At 35.9% G+C, this 24,060-nt stretch overlaps 1 protein-coding gene across 4 annotated transcripts in view; it reads right to left on the bottom strand.

Moving 5' to 3' along the window:
- Window positions 1-16,015: 16,015 nt before the first annotated feature.
- Window positions 16,016-24,060, bottom strand: part of nadka (NAD kinase a) — a 50,161-nt gene continuing 42,116 nt past the window's right edge. For all 4 annotated transcript variants that reach the window (XM_062054515.1, XM_062054514.1, XM_062054516.1 and 1 more), the window contains 4 exons: window positions 19,946-20,045; window positions 19,526-19,683; window positions 16,940-17,022; window positions 16,016-16,863 (listed from right to left, as the gene is read on the bottom strand). In XM_062054515.1, coding sequence (XP_061910499.1) covers window positions 16,713-16,863; window positions 16,940-17,022; window positions 19,526-19,683; window positions 19,946-20,045 — 492 coding nt within the window. In that variant the 3' untranslated portion in view covers window positions 16,016-16,712. The remainder of the gene's footprint in view (window positions 16,864-16,939; window positions 17,023-19,525; window positions 19,684-19,945; window positions 20,046-24,060) is intronic.

Raw genomic sequence — 24,060 nt, 5'->3', positions numbered from 1 at the left:
CATTTCTTGTGATGTCACACGGGGCATTTCTTGTCGGGACGGGATTCGTTCCAAGTGATTCGAATAAAGAACCAACTCTTTTTCTTTACTATAGTGCAGCGTTTCTCAAAGTGTGGGGCGCCCCCCACTGGTGGGGAATAGAGACATGACAGGTGGGGCGCGAGGAACGGGAGGAAATTTCACTTTACATTTTTTTATTTATTATTATATTCTTAGATTTTTTTTTTTTACTATGCTTTCATTTTCTATACACACTGTAAATAACTTTGTGATTCTGTCTGTGAAATCCACTATATAAATAAATGTAAATTACTTATTTTTCCTGTAGGCTTTAAATTTCTAGGTAGGAGCGAAAGTTTGACAGACATAGCAACAAATGGGGGCGGGGCTAAGCGGAACAAACTTTTGCGGGGATGGGTAGCAGGCTAAGAGTGGCAGTGTCAAGCCTGCAACCCCGATTTGAAAAGCTGTGCAGTGCAAAACAGGCTCATTGCAGCCACTAATGCTGGAGTACTGTAAAACTCACGTTCACTTGCCCTGTCTTGCCAAAAGCATAGCTCCTCCTTTTTTTTGTGTGCAAATATTGCAAAGTGGCACTTTTATTTTATTTATTATTGAACTTGATGCAAGTTATTTGATTTATTTTTGAACTTGATGCAAGTTATAACATTTTTATTTGATTTATTATTGAACTTGATGCAAGTTATGACACTTTTTTTGATTCATTATTGAACTTGATGCAAGTTATTTGATTTATTTTTGAACTTGATGCAAGTTATAACACTTTTGTTTGATTTATTATTGAACTTGATGCAAGTTATTTTATTTATTATTGAACTTGATGCAAGTTATACCACAGCTGCACAGTTATTTTATTTATTATTGAACTTGATGTTATTTTATGTTATTGAGTTTGAATGTATACAACTTGATTTTACTTGATGTTCTATAAATTTGAAAATGTTAAGCTTGGCATTAGCGTTCTGTTGGGGCGGTGGGGGCAGGTGGGGCTTGAAAACTCCCCCTAGTAAAAAGTGGGGGATGACAAAAAAAAGTTTGAGAACCACTGCTATAGTGGTCTCGATAACGGGTACCGGTTCTCAAAAAGGGATTCGAGTCCGAGGACTCGGTTCTTTTCTTATCGAACAACCGGGAAAACCGGTTTCGAGTATCATCCCTAATTGTCGGCCATAAACACATCACCAAAACATTAGTAAAAAAAGTATATCTAGCAAAAGTGGTCATTTTCTGCAGCACAAACCAGACCAAAAGCAACTTTGTTATATTAACAGCAGCCGCTCGCTCTTTCTCACTTGCGCCAACACATGCACATATGGCACTTAGCCAGTGATGCGTTTACAGCCACACAAAAAGTCGAACAACTCCAACACCACACATAAAGTGTCATTCCAGGTCGTTACACTATGATTTACCAATCAAATGTGTGCTTATTCTAGTGTCATTTATTAGGAATCTTAATTTATAAATATTAATCATGAAATGCTGTTAGTATATTAAATAAATACTAATAAAAATATATTTTTTACAAACAGGAAGTTGCAGGAATGTACGCATGATCCCCTGCTTACATCTCATTGTGCAACATGTGAATGTTTTAATGGGAACTAAATGCAATGTCTGAATGGGGTACAAACTATTTCCAAAGCAGAACCTCCACCCAGACAAACAATACAAGTACACAGTTCATGAAAAACAATATTTTTTGTTATTGTCATTGTAAGTGGGCCTAAACACTTATATTAGAAATGGAAATGACTGCTGTCATTTGATTATAATAATAAAAGAATGTTGTCTGTCTATCTGTGTTGGCCCTGCGATGGGTGGGGACTTGTCCAGGGTGTACCCCGCCTTCCGCCCGAACGCAGCTGAGATAGGCTCCAGCGACCCCGAAAGGGACAAGCGGTAGAAAATGGATGGATGGATGGAGATTGAAGTTGTTATTTAGTCAGGTTTGGAACAGGTGTGCTGCTGGTGTAGCCACAGTGTGCACGTCTGATGTTGCTCACATGGACTCCACTCAATGCTCAGGGAGTTTTTGCGTTTGCTCACACACATGAAAAATAAGAGGGAACATTGCTTCAGGGGTGTCCAAACTCTTTGACTCGGCTGGGGGCCGAAAGCAGACTGCATGTAAAGTAACAATATATATAGCCTATATATTTATATGTGTACATATTATATTAATATAATATAATCCACTCTATTTTATGCTGCAGCTGTTACATATACTGTAATATTGGACATGGTAATTGTTATATATTGTATATATGATATAAACATATAATATAATATATCGGTATATATCTTATACCGTACATATATTATGTAAATATTACATATATGTTATATTTTATATTGCTACTACGGTACATTTTAGTCTATTTTATACCTGCATTATCCTTTCCATCCTTACGCTTTCCATCCTTTGTAACTGAGCTACTGTGTGGAACAATTTCCCTTGTGGATCATTAAAGTTTGTCTAAGTCTATAATGGATATAGAATTTATAATGAATATAAGCGGATAAGAGTATGTGAAAGTTTGACTCCTATCTTGTTTACTTCCGTGACGACCACCTTAAAGTTTTGTCAGAAATATCATGCAGCTAAAATGCGGTAAACATGGATAAGTGTGGAGTGTTTAGCATTTTTCCCATGATGCATTGTAATGTATTTAAATGTGTGTAATTTTGATTTGTTTTTTATGTTGCTTGGACAGTTTAAAAAAGTATATCCACAAAGTTCAGTGAGCAGGTTTTGCTTTTTGTGTTCATGTGTGTTGACTTTTTGTAGGGAAGGTTGTTTGGATTGTGCCATATAAGAAAATGCTGTGCCGTGTTCACGTCCACACACAATTCATGGTCATTGACCTGATTTACCTACGTTGTCCATGAAAGGGCGTCACATTTGCAGCGAGCAGATAGTGTGATATTTAAAAATACTCGAAAACACCCAGATTCCTTATTGATAAACTCGTGAGGTTGGACAACCCTGGTATACTTTAAAACCCGTTAGTTTAATGTATTTAAAAAAATTTAAATAACGTGTCTTTGTACATTTTTCAGTCCATTGCTGTACAATCAGTCACGCGAGGGTTCTGTCTTTGTACATTTTTCAGTCCATTGCTGTACAATCAGTCACGCGAGGGTTCAGGTCCTCTGTCTCCGAATCTGCGGCCAAGACACCAGGAACTGATCCCAACGCCATGTGGACCGGTGCCTAGGGATGATGTTTGATAAGGAATTATCGAGTTCGAGCCTATTATCGAATCCTCTTATCGAACCGATTCCTTATCGATTCTCTTATCGAGTCCAGATAGGTTGTTGTATATGGAAAAAAACACACAATATTTTGTTTAACAAAAGCTCACTTTTATTATATAGTAAAAAAATAAAATCTAATAAATAAATAAATATTGACTGTTACCCACCTAAAACAATCAAATAAAATAAAATAAATAAATATTGGCTGTTGTTACCAAAGTATATTAAGTGGGATTTTTCAGAGAAACAAATATATACAGTAACACAAAAACAACCTGTCTCTGTGATCACTATAGGTGTATAAATAATAATATAGTGTTAAATAAAATCAGTCCCTTGGGCACAAAACTGGAAATAATACAGCTCTCCAAAAAGTGCACTTCTGCTGCTATTTGACATAACTGTTTGTTATGATGCTTTGACATTTTTGCACTTTATTTCTTTATTGAAAGAAAATTCTATGAAGAGAAAAGTTATTTGCAAATGTGGTTACAATGCTAAAAAATGAAAAGTTAAAGCTAAAAAAAGAAATACACTTTATTGAGTTAACATTATTTCTCTATAGGGGGAAAAATGTTGTGAGCTAGAGAATATAACAACTACACTACCCAGCATGCAACGGGAGTTACGAGCATGCGCGGTAGCCCCGAAAAGTGTTGCATGTTGCCAAGCTGTGAAAGTAAACGTCAAGAACTCAGCCAACACGCCTCGTCTGCATTATTTATAATTAGACAAACAACACATATACAGTGTGATTTTGTTTTGTTTACAAGGAAAGAAAAACAAAAGTTAAAAAAGGGAGATATGTTGTATATATATGTATGTGCTGCGGTTGTTTTAAGAACGTTGCGACAGCTGCCGTAAAGGAGGTGCGTTGCTAGCCTGGTTGCTATGTTTCCGGTTGGTCGTAAAAGTGTTCGTCATGTGTTTGTACCCTGCTGAAATCTCTCAGTAAAGTTATTCGATGGATTATAGCTTTTGTTTTGAACTTTATTACACCTTGGAGCGCTTTTTCCCGTCCATTGTTTTCCTGCTTTCGCTATCTGCGCCTAATGACTGAGCTACGTGACGTCATTTCTTGTGATGTCCCACGGAGCATTTCTGGTCGGGACGGGATTCGAATAAAGAATCAACTCTTTTCCTTTACTATAGTGGTCTCGATAACGGGTACCGGTTCTCAAAAAGGGATTCGAGTCAGAGGACTCGGTTCTTTTCTTATCAAACAACCGGGAAAACCGGTTTCGAGTATCATCCCTACCGGTACCAACAGAACACTCTCATCCATTTCCTCCTCTCCTGTGCTGATCAAACTTCTTCTTTCTTTCTTTTTGGCAGATCAAGCGCTGGTCGGAGCTGTCATGCCCGCTCAAGTCCTACTTCTGCTTGACCGTAGCGTCTCTACTGGTGCTGCTGGGCCTCACCGTGTCCAGCGTCTACAAGCAGCACTCGGGCACGGCCGCCTCGGACCAGGACAACTTGACCGTCTCTCTCATCCAGCTCATTGGAATATGTGAGGCGCTCCAACAAGTAGAGGCCATTTTTAGGAAGTCGACGGTTGCACCGGTTGTCCTGAGTGGACCTTTTTTTTTTGTAGTCATGTGATGCATCCCTTTTTGCACAACTTTTATCCATTCTACCAATAATCTGCAAACCAGAACAGAAAATAACGTTAAAAAAATCGCAAACATGCATGTTTACGTCCCCTAGGTCAGTGTTTTTCAACCACTGACTAGTGTGCCGCCGGGTGATGAGCTAATTTCACCTATCTGGGTTAAAAATATTTTTTGCAAACCTGTAATTATAGTCTGCAAATGATGTGTTGTTGTTGAGTGTCGGTGCTGTCTAGAGCTCGGCAGAGTAACCGTGTAATACTCTTCCATATCACTAGGTGTCAGCCGGTAGCTAATTGCTTTGTAGATGTCGGAAACAGCGGGAGTCAGCGTGCAGGTCAAAAGGTATCTAATGCTTAAACCAAAAATAAACAAAAGGTGAGTGCCCCTAAGAAAAGGCATTGAAGCTCAGGGAAGGCTATGCAGAACGAAACTTCAACTGAACTGGCTAAACAGTAAACAAAAACAGAATGCTGGACGACAGCAAAGACTTACTGTGGAGCAAAGACGGCGTCTACAATGTACATCCGAACATGACATGACAATCAACAATGTCCCCACAAAGAAGGATAAAAACAACTGAAATATTCTTGACTGCTAAAAAAAAGTACCGTATTTCCTTGAATTGCCGCCGGGTATATAATATGCGCATGCCTAGAATTACAGCTGGGTCAAACTCGTTTCGCAAAATAATTAGCGAATGCCTACAATTACCGCCGGGTCGGAATTACCGCCAGGTCAAACTCGTTTCGCAAAATAATTAGCGCATGCCTACAATTACCGCCAGGTCAAACTCGTTTCGCAAAATAAATAGCGCATGCCTACAATTACCGCCGGGTCAAATTCGTTTCGCAAAATAATTAGCATATGCCTAGAATTACCGCCGGGTCAAACTCGTCACGTCACGAGTGACACTTCACCTTTCAAGGCATCATTTTCAAAATGGAGGAGGCTAATTTCAATAATTTAAAATCGCATTAAGGGAAGAAGATAAAGAGCTATTCAGTGCGATTTAAGGTAATTGCAATTCTTATTATTAATATTGTGTTAGTTTGTAGTGGTGGAGAGCTGACTTTTTGTTGTTGGAGTTGCATCTCTCAAAGCGCTTTATTTTGAAAAAATGTTTTATTAATATAGCGGCGTGCATCAAATATGAGTCATTTTGATGCAGTTGTACGAGTAACATTTCAGAAACAAATCATGAGCTAAGAAAACCTGCTAACAGGCGGTAATAATGTTATTTTAATTGCATTTTCAGACCCAAACAAAAAGAACTCCCGGGATGATTCATTGTGCTTTAAATTTTATTGCGGCATTAAGCGATGTCATGATGGTATCCTTACATCACACTAAAATGTATAAGCGCATGCCTAAATTTACCGCATGCCTTTGGTAAGCGCCGGAGTGAGAAGAGGTTTTAAATGAATTACCGCCTGGGCGCTAATTCAAGGAAATACGGTAGATGCGGGAAATATCGCTCAAAGGAAGACATGAAACTGCTACAGGGAAATACCAAAAAAAGAGAAAAAGCCACCAAAAATAGGAGCGCAAGACAAGAACTAAAACACTACACACAGGAAAACAGCAACAAACTCAAAATACGTCACAGTATGATGTGACAGGTGGTGACAGTACACCTACTTTGAGACAAGAGCTATAGTGATGCATGCTTGGTTATGGTTTAAATTCATACCCAACAATTGCGACAACGACTTTTTACTGTCAACTGAGTTTCGTTTTTTTTAATGATTTCTGCTGATGGTGTGCCTCCGCATTTTTTCAACGCAAAAAATGTGCCTTGGCTCAAAAAAGGTTGGAAAAACACTGCCCCAGGTAGCTAAATAAGTTAATGTAGAAACAGCTGATAAAAGAGCGCCCCCTGCTGTGTGTGTCCCGCCTGTGCAGTGTTCTGCGTGTACTACATCAGCCGAGGGGTTCTCCAGGACAACAGACAAGAGCTGGTCAAGTTTGTGCTGAGTCATGCTTCGGTCCCTGGTCAACTTCTGCGTGCTGGACTCCGAGGACAGGAAGAAGCTGCTGGTATGTGCAGAAGGTCGCCCTCTTGTGGACGGAGATGCATACTGCATGTGCAGCAAATGGCATGTGTTAATTTGTTAAACCATGAAAAGCGATGTTATTGAACAATATCCCTGTATTTGCTATTTAGGACTACACATTATTGTATTTATGAGCCACCAGACAGAAAAAAGTCATTGAATAATTTTCCAAACAATTTGGTCCTTTGCGTATGACGTATACACGCCAAATGCCATTCATACGGTGGCCTGGAAGTGAAAAACAACATTTCATGACACAAACTACAATGACAGAAAACACAAAAACAACGTAGCATTTCATTAAAAAAATGAACAAAAAAACTACAACACTTAACAACTTAAACAAAAACAAAATACAAAAAACTTTTCAATTTCAGAAAATGCAAAAACAAAAGCCGAAACAAACGTTTCATAAACCGGAAAAGGAATGTCCCAAAGTGATAGATTGACAGCTAAATCCGCCAATCCGCTGAGTCTTCACTTCCTCATCCGTTCTCTGCGGATATGAACACAATGATTGGCTGACTTGGCTGTCAAGCTGCGATTTTGGGACATTCCCCCTCCGGTTTATGAAATTGTAAATTGTTTTGGCTTTTATTTTTGCGTTTTCTGTCATTGTCATTTGGTTCATGAAATTCTTCCAGCTTCCAGTAAAATTTCCCAGATTAAAATGTACAAATATGTTATTTAAAATATCATATTTTTATTTTTGTTGCTATATTTTAGTAACACAAATTACATGAGACAACACATATAAAACATTAATAAGACTTAATTTAGGCAAAAAACATGTAAAATATGCACACAAAAAAACCTATCTTACATTTGTTTGTTTTACAAATATGAGGTAATTATATTTTTAAGCATGAATATATATATATATATATATATATATATATATATATATATATATATATATATATATATATATATATATATATATACACCGTATTTTTCGGACTATAAGTCACAGTTTTTTTCATAGTTTGGCAGGGGGTGCGACTTATACTCAGGAGCGACTTATGTGTGAAATTATTACCGTAAAATATCAAATATTATTTAGCTCATTCACGTAAGAGACTAGACGTATAAGATTTCATGGGATTTAGCGATTAGGAGTGACAGATTGTTTGGTAAACGTATAGCATGTTCTATATGTTATAGTTATTTGAATGACTCTTACCATAATATGTTACGTTAACATACCAGGCACGTTCTCAGTTGGTTATTTATGCCTCATATAACGTACACTTATTCAGCCTGTTGTTCACTATTCTTTATTTACTTTAAATTGCCTTTCATATGTCTATTCTTGGTGTTGGGTTTTATCAAATACATTTCCCCAAAAAATGCGACTTATACTCCAGTGCGACTTATATATGTTTTTTTCCTTCTTTATTATGCATTTTCGGCTGGTGCGACTTATACGCCGAAAAATACGGTGTATATATATATATATAATTTAATAACTATTATTTAATATCTACCAAGTAATACATTTCCACATTTCATCTTTACAATGTTTTCAGTCCATTTACAAAACAAATCTTGTCTTTTCATTTTATATCTGCATATTTCATTAGTGTAATGTTACTAATCCTTTATTCATATATTCACATATATTCCAGGTGAGAAATAACGATTTAATCTAATATATTGCTGCAGTAATTCAGTCAATTAGATCGGACTTCCATCAGTTTTGTATGTAAAGAGTTTAGTTAGGAGTTTGTTGATTTCAAATGAAGCTGATTGATTCTATTCATTACAGACTTTTGTTGTGCACGTTGGAGTCGGACAATAAGCTGAAAGGTGCTACATGCATTTCAGTAATTGTGTGCGTGAACAAACAAGCAGGTTACTACTGAGAGTGTCTCTATCATCCGGTCTGCAAATGTGCTGCTAGTTATTTTATTAAAGGTAATTATGACGTGCTCACTGTGCCACTGCTTGGATTGTAATCAAATATGTTCAAGCTTGCCAACTTCCGTGCATTCATCTGTCGGCTGATGTTCAAATACTTCCAAAGATTCTCCACCCTGAAACGATCGTGTGTGTGTGTCAGGTGCGCTTTGTGTGCATCGTGAGCGTGGGCCTGGTCCACATCTTCTGCACCACGCCGCTCATCCGCAGACCAAACACCATGGCCTTCCGTGTGGGCGGGGCCTTGGAGAGCCTCCAGGAGCAGTACTTTGTGCTGAACCTCTGCTTCTCCATGGTGACCTTTGACCTGCAAGCACAGGTCGGTGCGCCATTTTGCCTTCCGCTGACAACGCTCCCTGTCAGCGTGCAAACGTACAACAACAGGTCGTTCCAGTTGGTAAACCTCCTGAATGAAGTAACGTGACTTCAACTCTGACTGGCGTTCTATGAGAAGACCGTCAAAACTTTGCAAGCACATATACTCACTTCAAGAAGTCATTTTATCACGAAAAAATTATAATAATACTGCAGTAATGTAAGAATTTTTGGGTTCTCAAAATAAAATTATTTTGAAAACTATATACTATATAATACTATATAATTTTACTACAACTATATAATAAAAATTATAATTTTGTGTGAGTAAAATGTCAATATTCAGAGAAAAATATTGAAATTTTAAGAGAATAAAAGCTTAATATCACGACAGATTAAAACAAGACGAAAGAAGAAAGTCGACGCTAAAATTTGACAAGACTACAAGAAAATACATATTCAAACTTTGTTAAAAGTTTTATTTTCCCTTGTAGGATTATATATATATATATATATATATATATATATATATATATATATATATATATATATATATATATATATATATATATATATATATATATATATATATATACACACACATATATATATATACATATATGTATATATATATATATATATACAATATATATATATATATATATGTGTGTGTGTGTAGATATATATATATATATACATATATGTATATATATATATATATATATATATATACATACATATATATATACATATATGTATATATATATATACATATATATTTATACATATACATATATATATACATATATATATATACACATCTATATCTATGTCTGTATCTATATATGTCTATATATATATATATTTATATTTACATACATATACAAAACCCAAAACCAGTGAAGTTGGCACGTTGTGTAAATAAAAACAGAATACAATGCTCTTTACAATAGTAAACGTTATTTTTTGCAAATATTAGCTCATTTGGAATTTGATGCCTGCAACATGTTTCAAAAAAGCTGGCACAAGTGGCAAAAAAGACTGAGAAAGTTGAGGAATGCTCATCAAACACTTATTTGGAACATCCCACAGGTGAACAGGCTAATTGGGAACAGGTGGGTGCCATGATTGGGTATAAAAGTAGATTCCATGAAATGCTCAGTCATTCACAAACAAGGATGGGGCGAGGGTCACCACTTTGTCAACAAATGCGTGAGCAAGTTGTCGAACAGTTTACGAACATTTCTCAATGAGCTATTGCAAGGAATTTAGGGATTTCATCATCTGTAATATCAAAAGGTTCAGAGAATCTGGAAAAATCACTGCACGTAACATTGAATGCCGTGACCTTGGTTCTCTCAGGCGGTACTGTATCAAAAAGCGACATCAGTGTGTAAAGGATATCACCACATAGTCTCAGGAACACTTCAGAAAACCACTATCACTAACTACAGTTTGTCGCTACATCTGTAAGTGCAAGTTAAAACTCTTCTATGCATAGCAAAAGCCATTTATCAACAACACCCAGAAACGCCGCTGGCTTCGCTGGGCCTGAGCTCATCTAAGATGGACTGATACAAAGTGGAAAAGTGTTCTGTGGTCTGACGAGTCCACATTTCAAATTGTTTTTGGAAACTGTGGACGTCGTGTCCTCCGGACCAAAGAGGAAAAGAACCATCCGGATTGTTATAGGCGCAAAGTGTAAAAGCCAGCATGTGTGATGGTATGGGGGTGTATTAGTGCCCAAGACATGGGTAACTTACACATCTGTGAAGGCACCATTAATGCTGAAAGGTACATACAGGTTTTGGAGCAACATATGTTGCCATCCAAGCAACGTTACCATGGACGCCCCTGCTTATTTTAGCAAGACAATGCCAAGCCACGTGTTACATCAACGTGGCTTCATAGTAAAAGAGTGCGGGTACTAGACTGGCCTGCCTGTAGTCCAGACCTGTCTCCCATTGAAAATGTGTGGCGCATTATGAAGCCTAAAATACCACAAAGGAGACCCCCGGACTGTTGAACAACTTAAGCTGTACATCAAGCAAGAATGGGAAAGAATTCCACCTGAGAAGCTTCAAAAATGTGTCTCCTCAGTTCCCAAACGTTTACTGAGTGTTGTTAAAAGGAAAGGCCATGTAACACAGTGGTGAACATGCCCTTTCCCAACTACTTTGGCACGTGTTGCGGCCATGAAATTCTAAGTTAATTATTATTTGCAAAAAAAAAAAAAAAGTTTATGAATTTCAACATCAAATATGTTGTCTTTGTAGCATATTCAACTGAATATGGCTTGAAAAGGATTTGCAAATCATTGTATTCCGTTTATATTTACATCTAACACAATTTCCCAACTCATATGGAAACGGGGTTTGTAATATTTACATTGCCTTTTTTCCCCGTGACTGACCTCCACACACACACACACACACACACACACACACACACACACACACACACACACACACACACACACACACACACACACACACACACACACACACACACACACACACACACACACACACACACACACACACACACACACACACACACACACACACACACACGTAGATGGCATATTCATCTCATCGTGTTGTTGCAGTTGTGTCTGTGCGTCCTCGTCACAACGTGGGACTCCACCTTGTCCACCCGCAATGGCGTCCTCCTGGGAGTGGGCGTGGTCTGGGCCTGCCTCACCGCTGCTGTCGGAGCAGCCGCAGTAAGTATGATGTCACTATTAAAGTGAATAATATTGCAGTGTACTACATTGTGTTTCATGTGTGTCCCAAAGGTGTTGAAGGAGTCCAAAGTCCTGGTGTGGATCTTCATGACACTGAACCTTCCTCAAGTGGCCTTCTTCGTCCTCCTCATTTACACGGTGAGACCACCTCAGCGACCTTGTCAGGTGCAGCGTCGGTGTTAGTGCTATGATGAGCGACATTGTTAACATTGTCAATCATTTGCTCTCTACCTCTTCATTTTTTAATCTGAAAAAAAAAAAATCAAGTAAAAAGACAAATGTGATATTGATATATAATATACTGTATATTAACGGCCGCACAGCCGATATTCTTACACTTACATTGTAAATAAAGAAATGCAGACAGTAGTAAAATTTGACTGACTGCAGCGAGAGATCCAAAAACTCCTTTACTATCGGGCACTTATGGTGCAGTTTTGCATACATTTTCATTCATTTAATACATGTGGAAATTAATTGAGCAGTTTCTTTTAGTTACAAGTGATAAACGCTTCTTTAGTGAATGTTGTCTGTCTATCTGTGTTGGCCCTGCGATGAGGTGGCGACTTGTCCAGGGTGTACCCCGCCTTCTGCCCGATTGCAGCTGAGATAGGCTTCAGCACCCCCCGCGACCCCGAACGGGACAAGCGGTAGAAAATGGATGGATAAAATACAATTGATTCATCATTTTGATATTTACAGTATTAGGTGGTGATAGCCCACATACACTATTATTCATTGGACAGTGACCAGATTTTTTAAATTCTGTTTAAAATAAAAACGCAAAATTGATAGTTTGTGTTCCTGACAAAATCCACCTATTTTATACTGATTGTGCCTCTATACATTATATACTATATTTAAAATTCAAATTTGGAGATGCACGTTTTTCCTCCCCCCATCAGACAGTGAGCAATTTTTGATTTTTAATCATAAAAACAAATGTTTCAAAATGTAAAAAATGGGTATGAGTTTTTTTTTAAATAAACAACATATTTTATAAATTTTGTTTTTATGAAAATCTTTTTTTTAAATCCAAATTTGGAGATACATGTTTTTCTCTGGAAAGTGAGCTTTTTTTTTTTTGTTTCAAATTTTGAAAATAAAATGTAATAAAACAATGGATTAAAAAAATATACCGGTAATATAAAATACAATTGATTTTGATATTTACAGTATTAGGTGGTGATAGCCCACATACACTATTATTCATTGGACAGTGACCAGATTTTTTAAATTCTGTTTACAATAAAAACGCAAAATTGATAGTTTGTGTTCCTGACAAAATCCACCTATTTTATACTGATTGTGCCTCTATACATTATATACTATATTTAAAATTCAAATTTGGAGATACACGTTTTTCCTCCCCCCATCAGACAGTGAGCAATTTTTGATTTTTAATCATAAAAACAAATGTTTCAAAATGTAAAAAATGGGTATGAGTTTTTTTGTTGTTTTTTTAAAAATAAAAAACATATTTTATAAATTTTGTTTTTATGAAAATCTTTTTTTTAAATCCAAATTTGGAGACATGTTTTTCTCTGGAAAGTGAGCTTTTTTTTTTTTGTTTCAAATTTTGAAAATAAAATGTAATAAAACAATGGATTAAAAAAATATACCGGTAATATAAAATACAATTGATTTTGATATTTACAGTATTAGGTGGTGATAACCCACATACACTATTATTCATTGGACAGTGACCAGATTTTTTAAATTCTGTTTAAAATAAAAATGCAAAATTGATAGTTTGTGTTCCTGACAAAATCCACCTATTTTATACTGATTGTGCCTCTATACATTATATACTATATTTAAAATTCATATTTGGAGATACACGTTTTTCCTCCCCCCATCAGACAGTGAGCAATTTTTGATTTTTAATCATAAAAACAAATGTTTCAAAATGTAAAAAATGGGTATGAGTTTTTTTGTTGTTTTTTTAAAAATAAAAAACAACATATTTTATAAATTTTGTTTTTATGAAAATCTTTTTTTTTAAATCCAAATTTGGAGATACATGTTTTTCTCTGGAAAGTGAGCATTTTTTTTTTGTTTCAAATTTTGAAAATAAAATGTAATAAAACAATGGATTAAAAAAATATACCGGTAATATAAAATACAATTGATTTTGATATTTACAGTATTAGGTGGTGATAGCCCACATACACTATTATTCATTGGACAGTGACCAGATTTTTTAAATTCTGTTTACAATAAAACGCAAAATTGATAGTTTGTGTTCCTGACAAAATCCACCATCCATTTTCTACTGCTTGTGCCTCTATAAGTTTTTAAAATTCAAATTTCCCCCCCATCGGACAGTGAGCAATTTTAGATTTTTAATCATAAAAACACATTTTTAAAAATTTGAAAAATGGGTATGAGTTTTTTGTTCTTTTTTTAAATTATTTTTTTAAAATAAAAAATAAAACATTTAATAAATTTTGTCTTTTATGAAAATCTTTTTTTTAAATCTAAATTTGGAGATACATGTTTTTCTCTGGAAAGTGAGCTTTTTTTTTTTTTTTTACTCATAAAAACATGTTTCAAATTTTGAAAATAAAATGTAATACAACAATGGATTAAAAAAAATTAAATAATATCCAATAAACATTTTTCTTTGGAAAGTGAGCAATTTTTGATCATAAAAAACAAAAAACACGTTTTAAATTTATTTTGTTTTTTTGTGATAATTTATAAGAAAGATATGTTTGTTTGATACACAGTACAGTACAGTACAGTACAAACCTTCCCTAAAATATGGACTTTTGTCGAGGCTGGAATCCATTATTCACGTTTCCATTGTTTCTTATAGAAAAATACGCTCCACTATATAAACTTTCTAGTTTACAACCCCAGTTCAACAACCCATTAAGTTTGTAAATGGAGGTTTCACCGCACTGTACTTTTAATAATGAATTCCAGCCAGTGAGCGTGTGTTCGGGATGCCTGTTAACGAGCTGCACATTGTTTAGCTGGTGGTGCAGTGGCAGGAGGACACGTCGTACACGCCGGAGGCGGCTGCTGTCGTCTCTCTGCTCATTAAAGTGCTTCTGCTGTGGAGCCTCGTCAGGCTGCTCTGCAGCTTTGGTCAAGGCCTCCGAGAAAGAAGTGAGTGCTTAAAAGAATGACGCTGGTGTCAAAGTGAGGAATACTCTTCAAGTCATGTTTGGGGAATAAACATTTCTTCTTTGCAGTGTTTGCAGGCAGCCAGTGATAAGATGCCAGGGGTCAAAAGGTCACAGCTGCACATGAAGACCTACTATTTTTATGTAAAAACAAACAAAACTCTTCTGCTGCTGCAGAAAACTTTTTAAGGCTTTTGTTTTTTTCATCTTAATTTTTCCCCAACGTTCATCTTATTCTTCCACTAATTCATGTGATGAGGACTTTTGAAAAATACACATTTTTTTAACTTAATATTTTTGGTTTTAACTTTGCACTTCAATGATTCTGCACTTATTAATGTTGGAATTTAAAGTTGTTTTTTTTAACAGCCATGCACTATACTTTTTGTAATTTTAAAAATATAAGAAATATAAACATTTGAATTAAATTAAAAATCTTTCCATGAATAACATTTGAGGAATGTATTTATATGTATGTATATTTCATTTACATTTTTAATTGCACTTTTTAAAAAAAAATACATTCTCAATATTAATATGAAAATCTAACATTTAAATGTTCTTATAATTATTTTAGCAAAATTTTACATTTCTGCATTTCTTTTTTTTTTTTTAAAGGAATGTACAATTAGTAATATTTATATTCATATTAGATTACAATTTCTAACAATTTCTGAATTCAAAATATGGTGTGTTTTTTGTTTTTTTTAAGGTTTTTAATGAAAGTTTTTGAAAAAGTGACTTTGTTTACTAGAATATTCTGTGCTTCAAGTGGAAGGAAATACTTGAATTCAAATGAAATGAAGGCTGAAGAGTGGAAATATGATACAATGATTGTAAATATTGGAGCTGGCATGTTTCCAACTGTACTTTTATGAGTAAATCCTGTATTTGTCTACAATGAAGACATAAAAGTCCTGCTACAACAAAAGAAGACAACTTGTTGACGTGTTTAAAAAAGGTAGCAAACAACATTTATTTTTCCCAATGCTGTAAACAGGTCAATATTTAGAGATTTAAAAAATACATCTTATTAAAGCATCATTTATATATCTATATTTATATATATTAATACATACACAGTACATACTTTTTGACTTAAGAGCTTAGTTGGTCCTCTTGCTCATTTCCAAATGCAACGGAATGTTGCCATGGCAACAAGATAGGTCAAGTTAGGCCACACACGTGTATTGCTATGGCTTTAGAGGAGTCGTGTGTAAAAAAATAATAATAAAATAAATTGGTTGGTATTGGTCATAAAAACACAGCTGAGTGATAAAACTACACGATTGTGAATGAATGAAAGTAGAAAAATACGGGTGATGTAAACGTTGACATGTTAGATCCATACATTCATCATCATACCAGTGTTGGAATTAATTATGTAAGGCACAGTGTGCAAAGTCCTTTTCACTGAGCAGGTAGTTGTAGTGTTACGATGATGTCATTATGTGTGTGTGAACCTTGTGAAAATTCCGCTGTTTTTAGCCGCTTGCACTTGAGGACGTCCCGTTGTGACGTGCTGGTAAAAAAAGGTGCTGGTTTCACCACTGAGACAATTAAGTTTCCAATGCACTTTGAGAGCTAAAAACACAGAACAGCTGAGAGAGAGCAAAGTGAAAGTAAAGGAAAACCCAAACCCCCAGAATCAGATGATGTCGTCGTCCTCGGAGCTGAGGCAGTTCTGCTGCTTCCTGACGTTCCAATGCAAACACTGAGCCAGGCTCTCGAACCAGTCGTTGACCGGGTTGCGGAAGCAGATGCAAGGAACGGGGAAGCAGGAAGTGGTGATGGTAATACTGGAAAGAAAGGAAGAGTCATGTGACTTCCTGGTTGAAGCAAGACTGGACTTTTTGATGTCTCGGGGGAACCGACCTGTCTCCGTGACAGATCTCCTGGCGTCGTCTGCCGTCGAACGACACCCAGGCCGTGTTTCTGGCCTCGCGTGACAGCATTATCTGAGGAGGAGTATGACATCTTTTACATGCAATACAGAGCAGGGTCAAGTCAGTCCTTTTTTGCTGTGTGGAAAGGAAATAGAAAATAATATCTGCCTGGCAACAAGTGGCTGTACAAAATAGGGCCTTTTTTTTAATATCTCAATATTTTTAGGCCATGTCACGATACACGATATATATCTGGATATTTTGCCTTAGCTTTAAATGAACACGATGCATATAATCACAGCAGTATGATGATTCTATTTCTAAACATTCTTCTTCATACTGCATTAATAAATGCTCATTTTAAACTTTCATGCAGAGAGGGAAATCACAACTAAGTCTGTATTTATTAAACAGTTATTAAGCACAAACATTCATGTCATTTCCAAAACAGAAAGTGCAAGATTGTCAGAGACATTTTAAAACAAGCTATGAGTGCACTTTTCTGCATGATGTCACCAAGATGACTTATCAAAACAACACTAAATTAAAGTGCACTTTTTGTACAGAACGCCACTACAATAGTTTAAAACAAATAAAGTGCATTTTTGTGCATGATGTCACACAAGATATTTCAATAAGTGTCAAATAAAAATGAGCTGCATAATTGGAAATCAATTCGTGGACGTCCTTCGCTATGTGGTAGGTTCCTGCGGACGTCATCTCCTTATGTCGTGGACTATTTTTTTCATACGGTGTTGATGTGGAAATGGTTGCTCGGCATTTTGTTGGTTTGGCACCGAACGGAGATGTTGACATGCGGAGTAAGCACTCTTCATTCTCTAGCGGGTGACTTTTCAAACGATGCTACATATTAGCAGTAATGCTACTTTTTGACAAGTTACGGTTGTCTGTTGGACATATTCCCACTTGAAGCCAAACCACCGCCAGACGATGGACCCCCTGCAGTTTTTCTTACACTGCAAAAAGTCAGTGTTCAAAAACAAGGAAAAAAAATAAGTATTTTATTTGAACTAAGCAAAAATTATCTGCCAATAGAACAAGAAAATTCGGCTTGTCAAGACTTTCCAAAACAAGTAAAATTAGCTAACCTCAATGAACCCAAAAATACCTTAAAATAAGTATATTCTCACTAATAACAAGTGCACTTTTCTTGATAGAAAAAAATTATATGAGACCTTTTTTCTCAATATGTTGAAAAATATTCTTAAATTAAGTAAATGCTAGTGCCATTATCTTGACATAATGATATGCGCTCGGCATTACATTTCTTGAAACCAGCAAACTTATACTAAAAACTAGTTTATTTTTCTTAATGGAAAGGCAACAAGGCAACCGCTTGTTACTCTCGGGGTCTACTAGCCGCTCAGGCAAATCATATTGTCTAAAAATGCATTTTTCCATCGATAACATGACATCATCGCGTCAAGGAGTAAATTTATAGCTACAATTCACCGAAATTGAAGTATTTCTTATATATATATATGTGTATATATATATATATATATATATATATATATATATATATATATATATATATGTGTATATATATATATATATATATATATATATATATATATATATATATATATATATATATATATATATATATATATATATATATATATATATATATATATATATATATATATATATATATATATATATATTTTTTTTTTTTAATTTTTTTTTAAATTTTTTATTATGTATATATACATATAAATAAAATAAATACTTGAATTTCAGTGTTCATTTATTTACACATATACACACAAAACACTCTACTCATTGTTGTATTTGAAAGTGCAATGCTTTGCAGCCAGTAGCACAGCCTTTGAAGGAGCATAGGTATGGGCAGTGTAATATTCTGGGTTGGAGTCAATAACCAGGCGAGGTGACAAAGTTACGTCTCTTTACTTCATACTTCAGAAGCGACTCCCACACTTGCCGTCAGGGTGCGCAATACAACCTAAACCGCTGGCCAACCAAAAAGTAAACATAGAACACTATACGGTATAGTGTTCTATGGTTACTTTTTGGTTGGCCAAGAGGACGTGACGACAGGCTGTCCTCACTCAGGTCCGCACGGACCTGGAGGGGGCGTGCCTTAAGTCCGGCTGGAAATCGGGAGAAATTCGGGAGAATGGTTGTCCCGGGAGATTTTCGGGGGAGGCACTGAAATTCGTGAGTCTCCCGGAAAATTCGGCAGGGTTGGCAAGTATGGTTTTAAAAGTGCTCCCCCTCTGGTCAACATACGAAATAACAAGTGTGTGTAAGAAATTGAAATGCATCCCCTTTGGCCAAAATTAATAAATAATTGTTTTTTTTATACAGAGACATAACTTGAAGTAAATAATGAAGATTAAAAAACAATTACAAACAACAACTAAAAGCTTACCTTTTTTATATTTGCATAATATGTATATATTATTAATGTTGTAAATACAAATCTTTATATATCTAGAAAGGGTGGTTCCAAAGAGGTAGGCATTTTTCGGAAGGTCTCAAGAAGGTAACAAATACAAGCATGTGTGTGTGTGTGTGTGTGTGTGTGTACCTTCAGCTCCACTCCAGCGGGCACCACGATGGGTCTGAAGGAGAGCGAGTGTGGGCAGATGGGCGTGATCATGATCGCTGGTACGTTTGGATGTATCATGGAGGCTCCTGCAGCCACTGCATACGCGGTGCTGCCAGTGGGTGTGGACACGATCACACCTGTGGACCGGATGCATAATTAAAAAAGGACATTTGTGCACCCTCAAGCTGCCGACAAAAAAAAAAAACTTTTGAAAGAGCTTTATTGCAGCGGACATGTTGCGCAACAGCGGAGTCTTCAAGACAAGCCAGTCGTCAGAGAAGTGACACACCTTTTTTCCACGCGGGTTTTCCCCAACGTGTCCCTGCTGAGCCTCACTTAGCTTGAAAGAAAGCAGGACAAAAGAAGTAGCCCGGGGACAAATATAACATCGTGGCTCACCGTCTCCCTGCACTGTGGTGATGAGGTGTCCATCAAGGAAGAGGTCGACGTTGGAGATGTAGGAGGACGGCCCTCGGTCCACCACCACTTCGTTCAGTACCTGAAACAAAAGAAAACCTCTCATTAAGTCCTGCGCCCACACCTTTTTATTAGCCTGCTACTTCCTGTTGCCAGTAATGGATAGACACTTTGATATGGACACAGCTCACTCAAGCAGAGCTATTCAACAATGACTTATCCAATCCAATCCACTTTATTTATATAGCACATTTAAACAATAAAATGTTTCCAAAGTGCTGCACAACAATATTTTAATTTTTTTTTTAAAATATTATCCTTAGCTCCACCAATGACTGAATAAAAACAAAAAATAAATACATATAAAACAAAACAATATAAAATAAATATGATTAAAAATGATTTTAAAGAGTAAAACCGTTAAACAGTAAATAAAAATAAAACATTTAAAAACACAGGACAACTCACGTAGTGTTAAAAGCCAAAGAATAAAAGTGGGTCTTAAGACGAGACTTGAAACACTCCACTGTGGGAGCAGTTGGAACATGGAGGGGCAGACTGTTCCAGAGCTTAGGGCCGACCACAGAGAAGGCCCTGTCTCCCCTGGTTTTAAGTCTGGTCTTGGGCACCACGAGCTGGAGCTGGCTCTCGGACCTCAGAGCGCGCGCAGGAGTGTAAATTTGGATGAGGTCCGAGATATATTGGAGGTGCCAGTCCATGTAAAGCTTTAAAAACGAACAGCAAGGTTTTAAAATCAATTCTAAGATGACTTAGACAAACGTTATTGATACACAAGGGAAATTGTTCCACACAGTAGCTCAGTTACAAAGGATGGAAAGTGTAAGGATGGAAAGGATAATGCAGGTATAAAGTAGACTAAAAATGTACCGTAGTAGCAATATGTAGTACACCATACCGAGTTCAGTTCCAAACTTGAGAGAAACATTTTTGCAGCAAATTCCTAAAAACACAAGAGTGCTCCTGTTTAGAGGAACCTGCACTGCAAAAAGTCAGTGTTCAAAAACAAGAAAACAAATTAGGGCAGTGTTTCCCTTAAACTGCCAAGATACCTGTGGCGGTGGGGGCGTGGCTATGGGCGTGGTCACCATGACATCATTGAGTAATTTGCATAATTTACTACAATGATTTGATTTTCTCTAAAAAGGCTCAAAAAATGTATACTTACTAATTAATAATAACAGTTTTGTTTTAAACGTCCATCCATCCATCCATCCATTTTACAATATAATTACAACACTATGTACATATTTATATACAGATTTGAACAATAAGTTATTCACTGAAATATATTTATTAATTGTGGTTCTTACAAAAAATATATCTTATAAAATATAAAAGCTAAAATGTCTCAAAGCTCTGCCCCTTTAATTAGTGCATACTAAATAATTTAACTTTAGCCTACTACTACAACCATATTATTTACCAGCAACATAAAGTGAAACAGAGGCAGAGGTGTCTTGCCACAGTCAGTAACAAATAAACAGAAAACAGTAGTGGTGGTAGATAGACACAGAGCTTCATCAAACATCTGATCCACTGAACAAAGAGCTCCAAAAATCTTGAACTTTAGACTGCCATCAGTTTTACTCCCTACACTTAACCATGTGTTTCCTACTGCCTGCAGACTTTGCACCCTTTGTTATATACACATGTTGTGTTTCTGATATAAATACATTTAATAAAGTCAAATACAAATAAGGCAACAAGAGAAGTATCCTACACTTCTCTTTTGTAAAGTAAATCTGAACAGCCGATATGGGCATCTACATCAACTATATGATTTGCCTGAGAAGCTGGAGAGGACAAAACAAATAAAACAAATATTTATTTTTATTTTTTAAATTTTTTTATTTATTTAATTTTTATTTTTTTATTTGTGGCGGACGTAATTCTTTCGTGGCGGGCCTCCACAAATAAATGAATGTGTGGGAAACCCTGTAGGGGTATTTTATTTGAACTACGGTAAGCAAAATTATCTGCCAATAGAACAAGAAAATTTGGCTTGTCAAGACTTTCCAAACCAGGTAAAATTAGCTAACCTCAATGAAACCCAAAATACCTTAAAATAAGTATATTCTCACTAATAACAACTGTACTACTATATGTACGTGTTGTCTATTGTTTCATTGAAAGTAAAACTGCAAAGTCCATATGGCTGTCATCTGTTTTAATATGAGACACAATTGTGTCAAAGTCATGATTTTTTTCAAGCTGTAATATCTCACTGAGATCATTTAGGACCAAAACACTTAAAACAAGTAAAACACTAACATAAAATCTGCTTAGTGAGAAGAATGATCTTATCAGACAGAAAATAAGCAAATATCACCCTTATTTGAGATATTTAATCTTACTTAGATTTCACTTTTTGCAGTGTGGAACACAGATTATTTTAACCTTGTTAGCACACATTGAACACTGGGGTTCAAACTTGTGATTTACATAACTGAGGCGTTCCTCAAGGCACGTTATGGTATTTTTATTTTTTTTGGTCATAAAAAAATACAATCATGTGTGCTTACGAACTGTATCCCTGCAGACTGTATTGATATATAATGTAGGAACCAGAATATTAATAACAGAAAGAAACAACCCTTTTGTGCGAATGAGTGTGAGTGAGTGTAAATGGGGGAGGGAGGTTTTCTGGGTTGGTGCACTAATTGTAAGTGTATCTTGTGTTTTTTATGTTGATTTAATAAAAAATAAAAAAAACATTTATTTTTATTTTTTTTAAATTTTTGTGCGGCCCGGTACGAATCGATCCACGGACCGGTACCGGGCCGTGGCCCGGTGGTTGGGGACCACTGAACTAACCCATTAATGGAAATATCCGTTGACGTGACGAAATATTTTTTACCACGCCTTGATTTTCAATTTTTGGGAATGATGGGGATCCCAAATACACAAAAACCTGTGCAAACAAGTAAGAAAAGTAGATTTTGTCTAATAGTATCTAAACTTAAGAGGTGTTTTGAGATAGTAAAAAAGGAAACGCCTTGAAAATAATATAAGAAAAATAAAATATAATCTCCAATCTTTGTTTTAAAAAACATTTAGCTATGCTAATTTTTTCAGCCAACACAAATATAAGAAAACAAAATGTAAATAAAGTGCCCTGGTTTAGGAGGACTTGTTTAAACGCCAGCAGCAACATTAAAATAATAGACTTGTAACAATAAACATTATCATAGGACATACACACAAAGATGTTAGCCAGGAACACCAACCTGCCAACTGCGTCATGATGTTGTGTGACATGCTGTGTTCTGAAATTTACTTTAAAAAGTCATTAATTATAGTTACTTTACCAAAAAAGTGATTAAATTACAGAATTACTCTTTAATAAATGTAATTAATTACTAAGAAAATTATTTAATGTGTTGCTTGAAAAAAACCTTTAAATATTTGGCATAGTGCAGTTGAGGTAAGTGTCTTGAGAGAGCATTGTGTGTTTGATTGAAACTTGTATTAGTAGATTGCACAGTACAGTACATATTCCGTACAATTGACCACTAAATGATAACACCCGAATAAGTTTTTCAACTTGTTTAAGTCGTGGTCCACGTTAATCAATTCATGGTACAAATATATACTATGAGCATAATGCAGTCATCACACAAGTTTATCATCAGAGTATATACATTGAATTATTTACATTATTTACAATCCGGGAGGTGGTATGTGGAGGGGGGGGGGTTAAGTTTGGTTGATGTCAGCACTTCAGTCATCAACAATAATATCATCTGAGAAATGGACAATGAAACAGTGTAGGTCTGACTTGGTAGGATATGTACAGCGAGCAATGAACATAGTGAGCTCAGAAAGCATAAGAACAAGTATATACATTTGATTATTTACAATCCGGGGAGGTGGGATGTGGTGGGGGGAGGGTGTTAGTCTAGGGTTGTAGTTGCCTGGAGGTGTTCTTTTAGTGAGGTTTTGAAGGATAGAGATGCCCTTTCTTTTACACCTGTTGGGAGTGCATTCCATATTGATGTGGCATAGAAGGAGAATGAGTTAAGACCATTGTTAGATCGGAATCTGGGTTTGACGTGGTTTGTGGAGCTCCACAAACC

Source organism: Entelurus aequoreus, linkage group LG07, assembly GCF_033978785.1.
Source record: "Entelurus aequoreus isolate RoL-2023_Sb linkage group LG07, RoL_Eaeq_v1.1, whole genome shotgun sequence".
NCBI lineage: Eukaryota > Metazoa > Chordata > Actinopteri > Syngnathiformes > Syngnathidae > Entelurus > Entelurus aequoreus.
The sequence above is the reverse complement of the archived record's forward strand: the minus strand, read 5'-3'. Positions and strand labels throughout refer to the sequence as shown.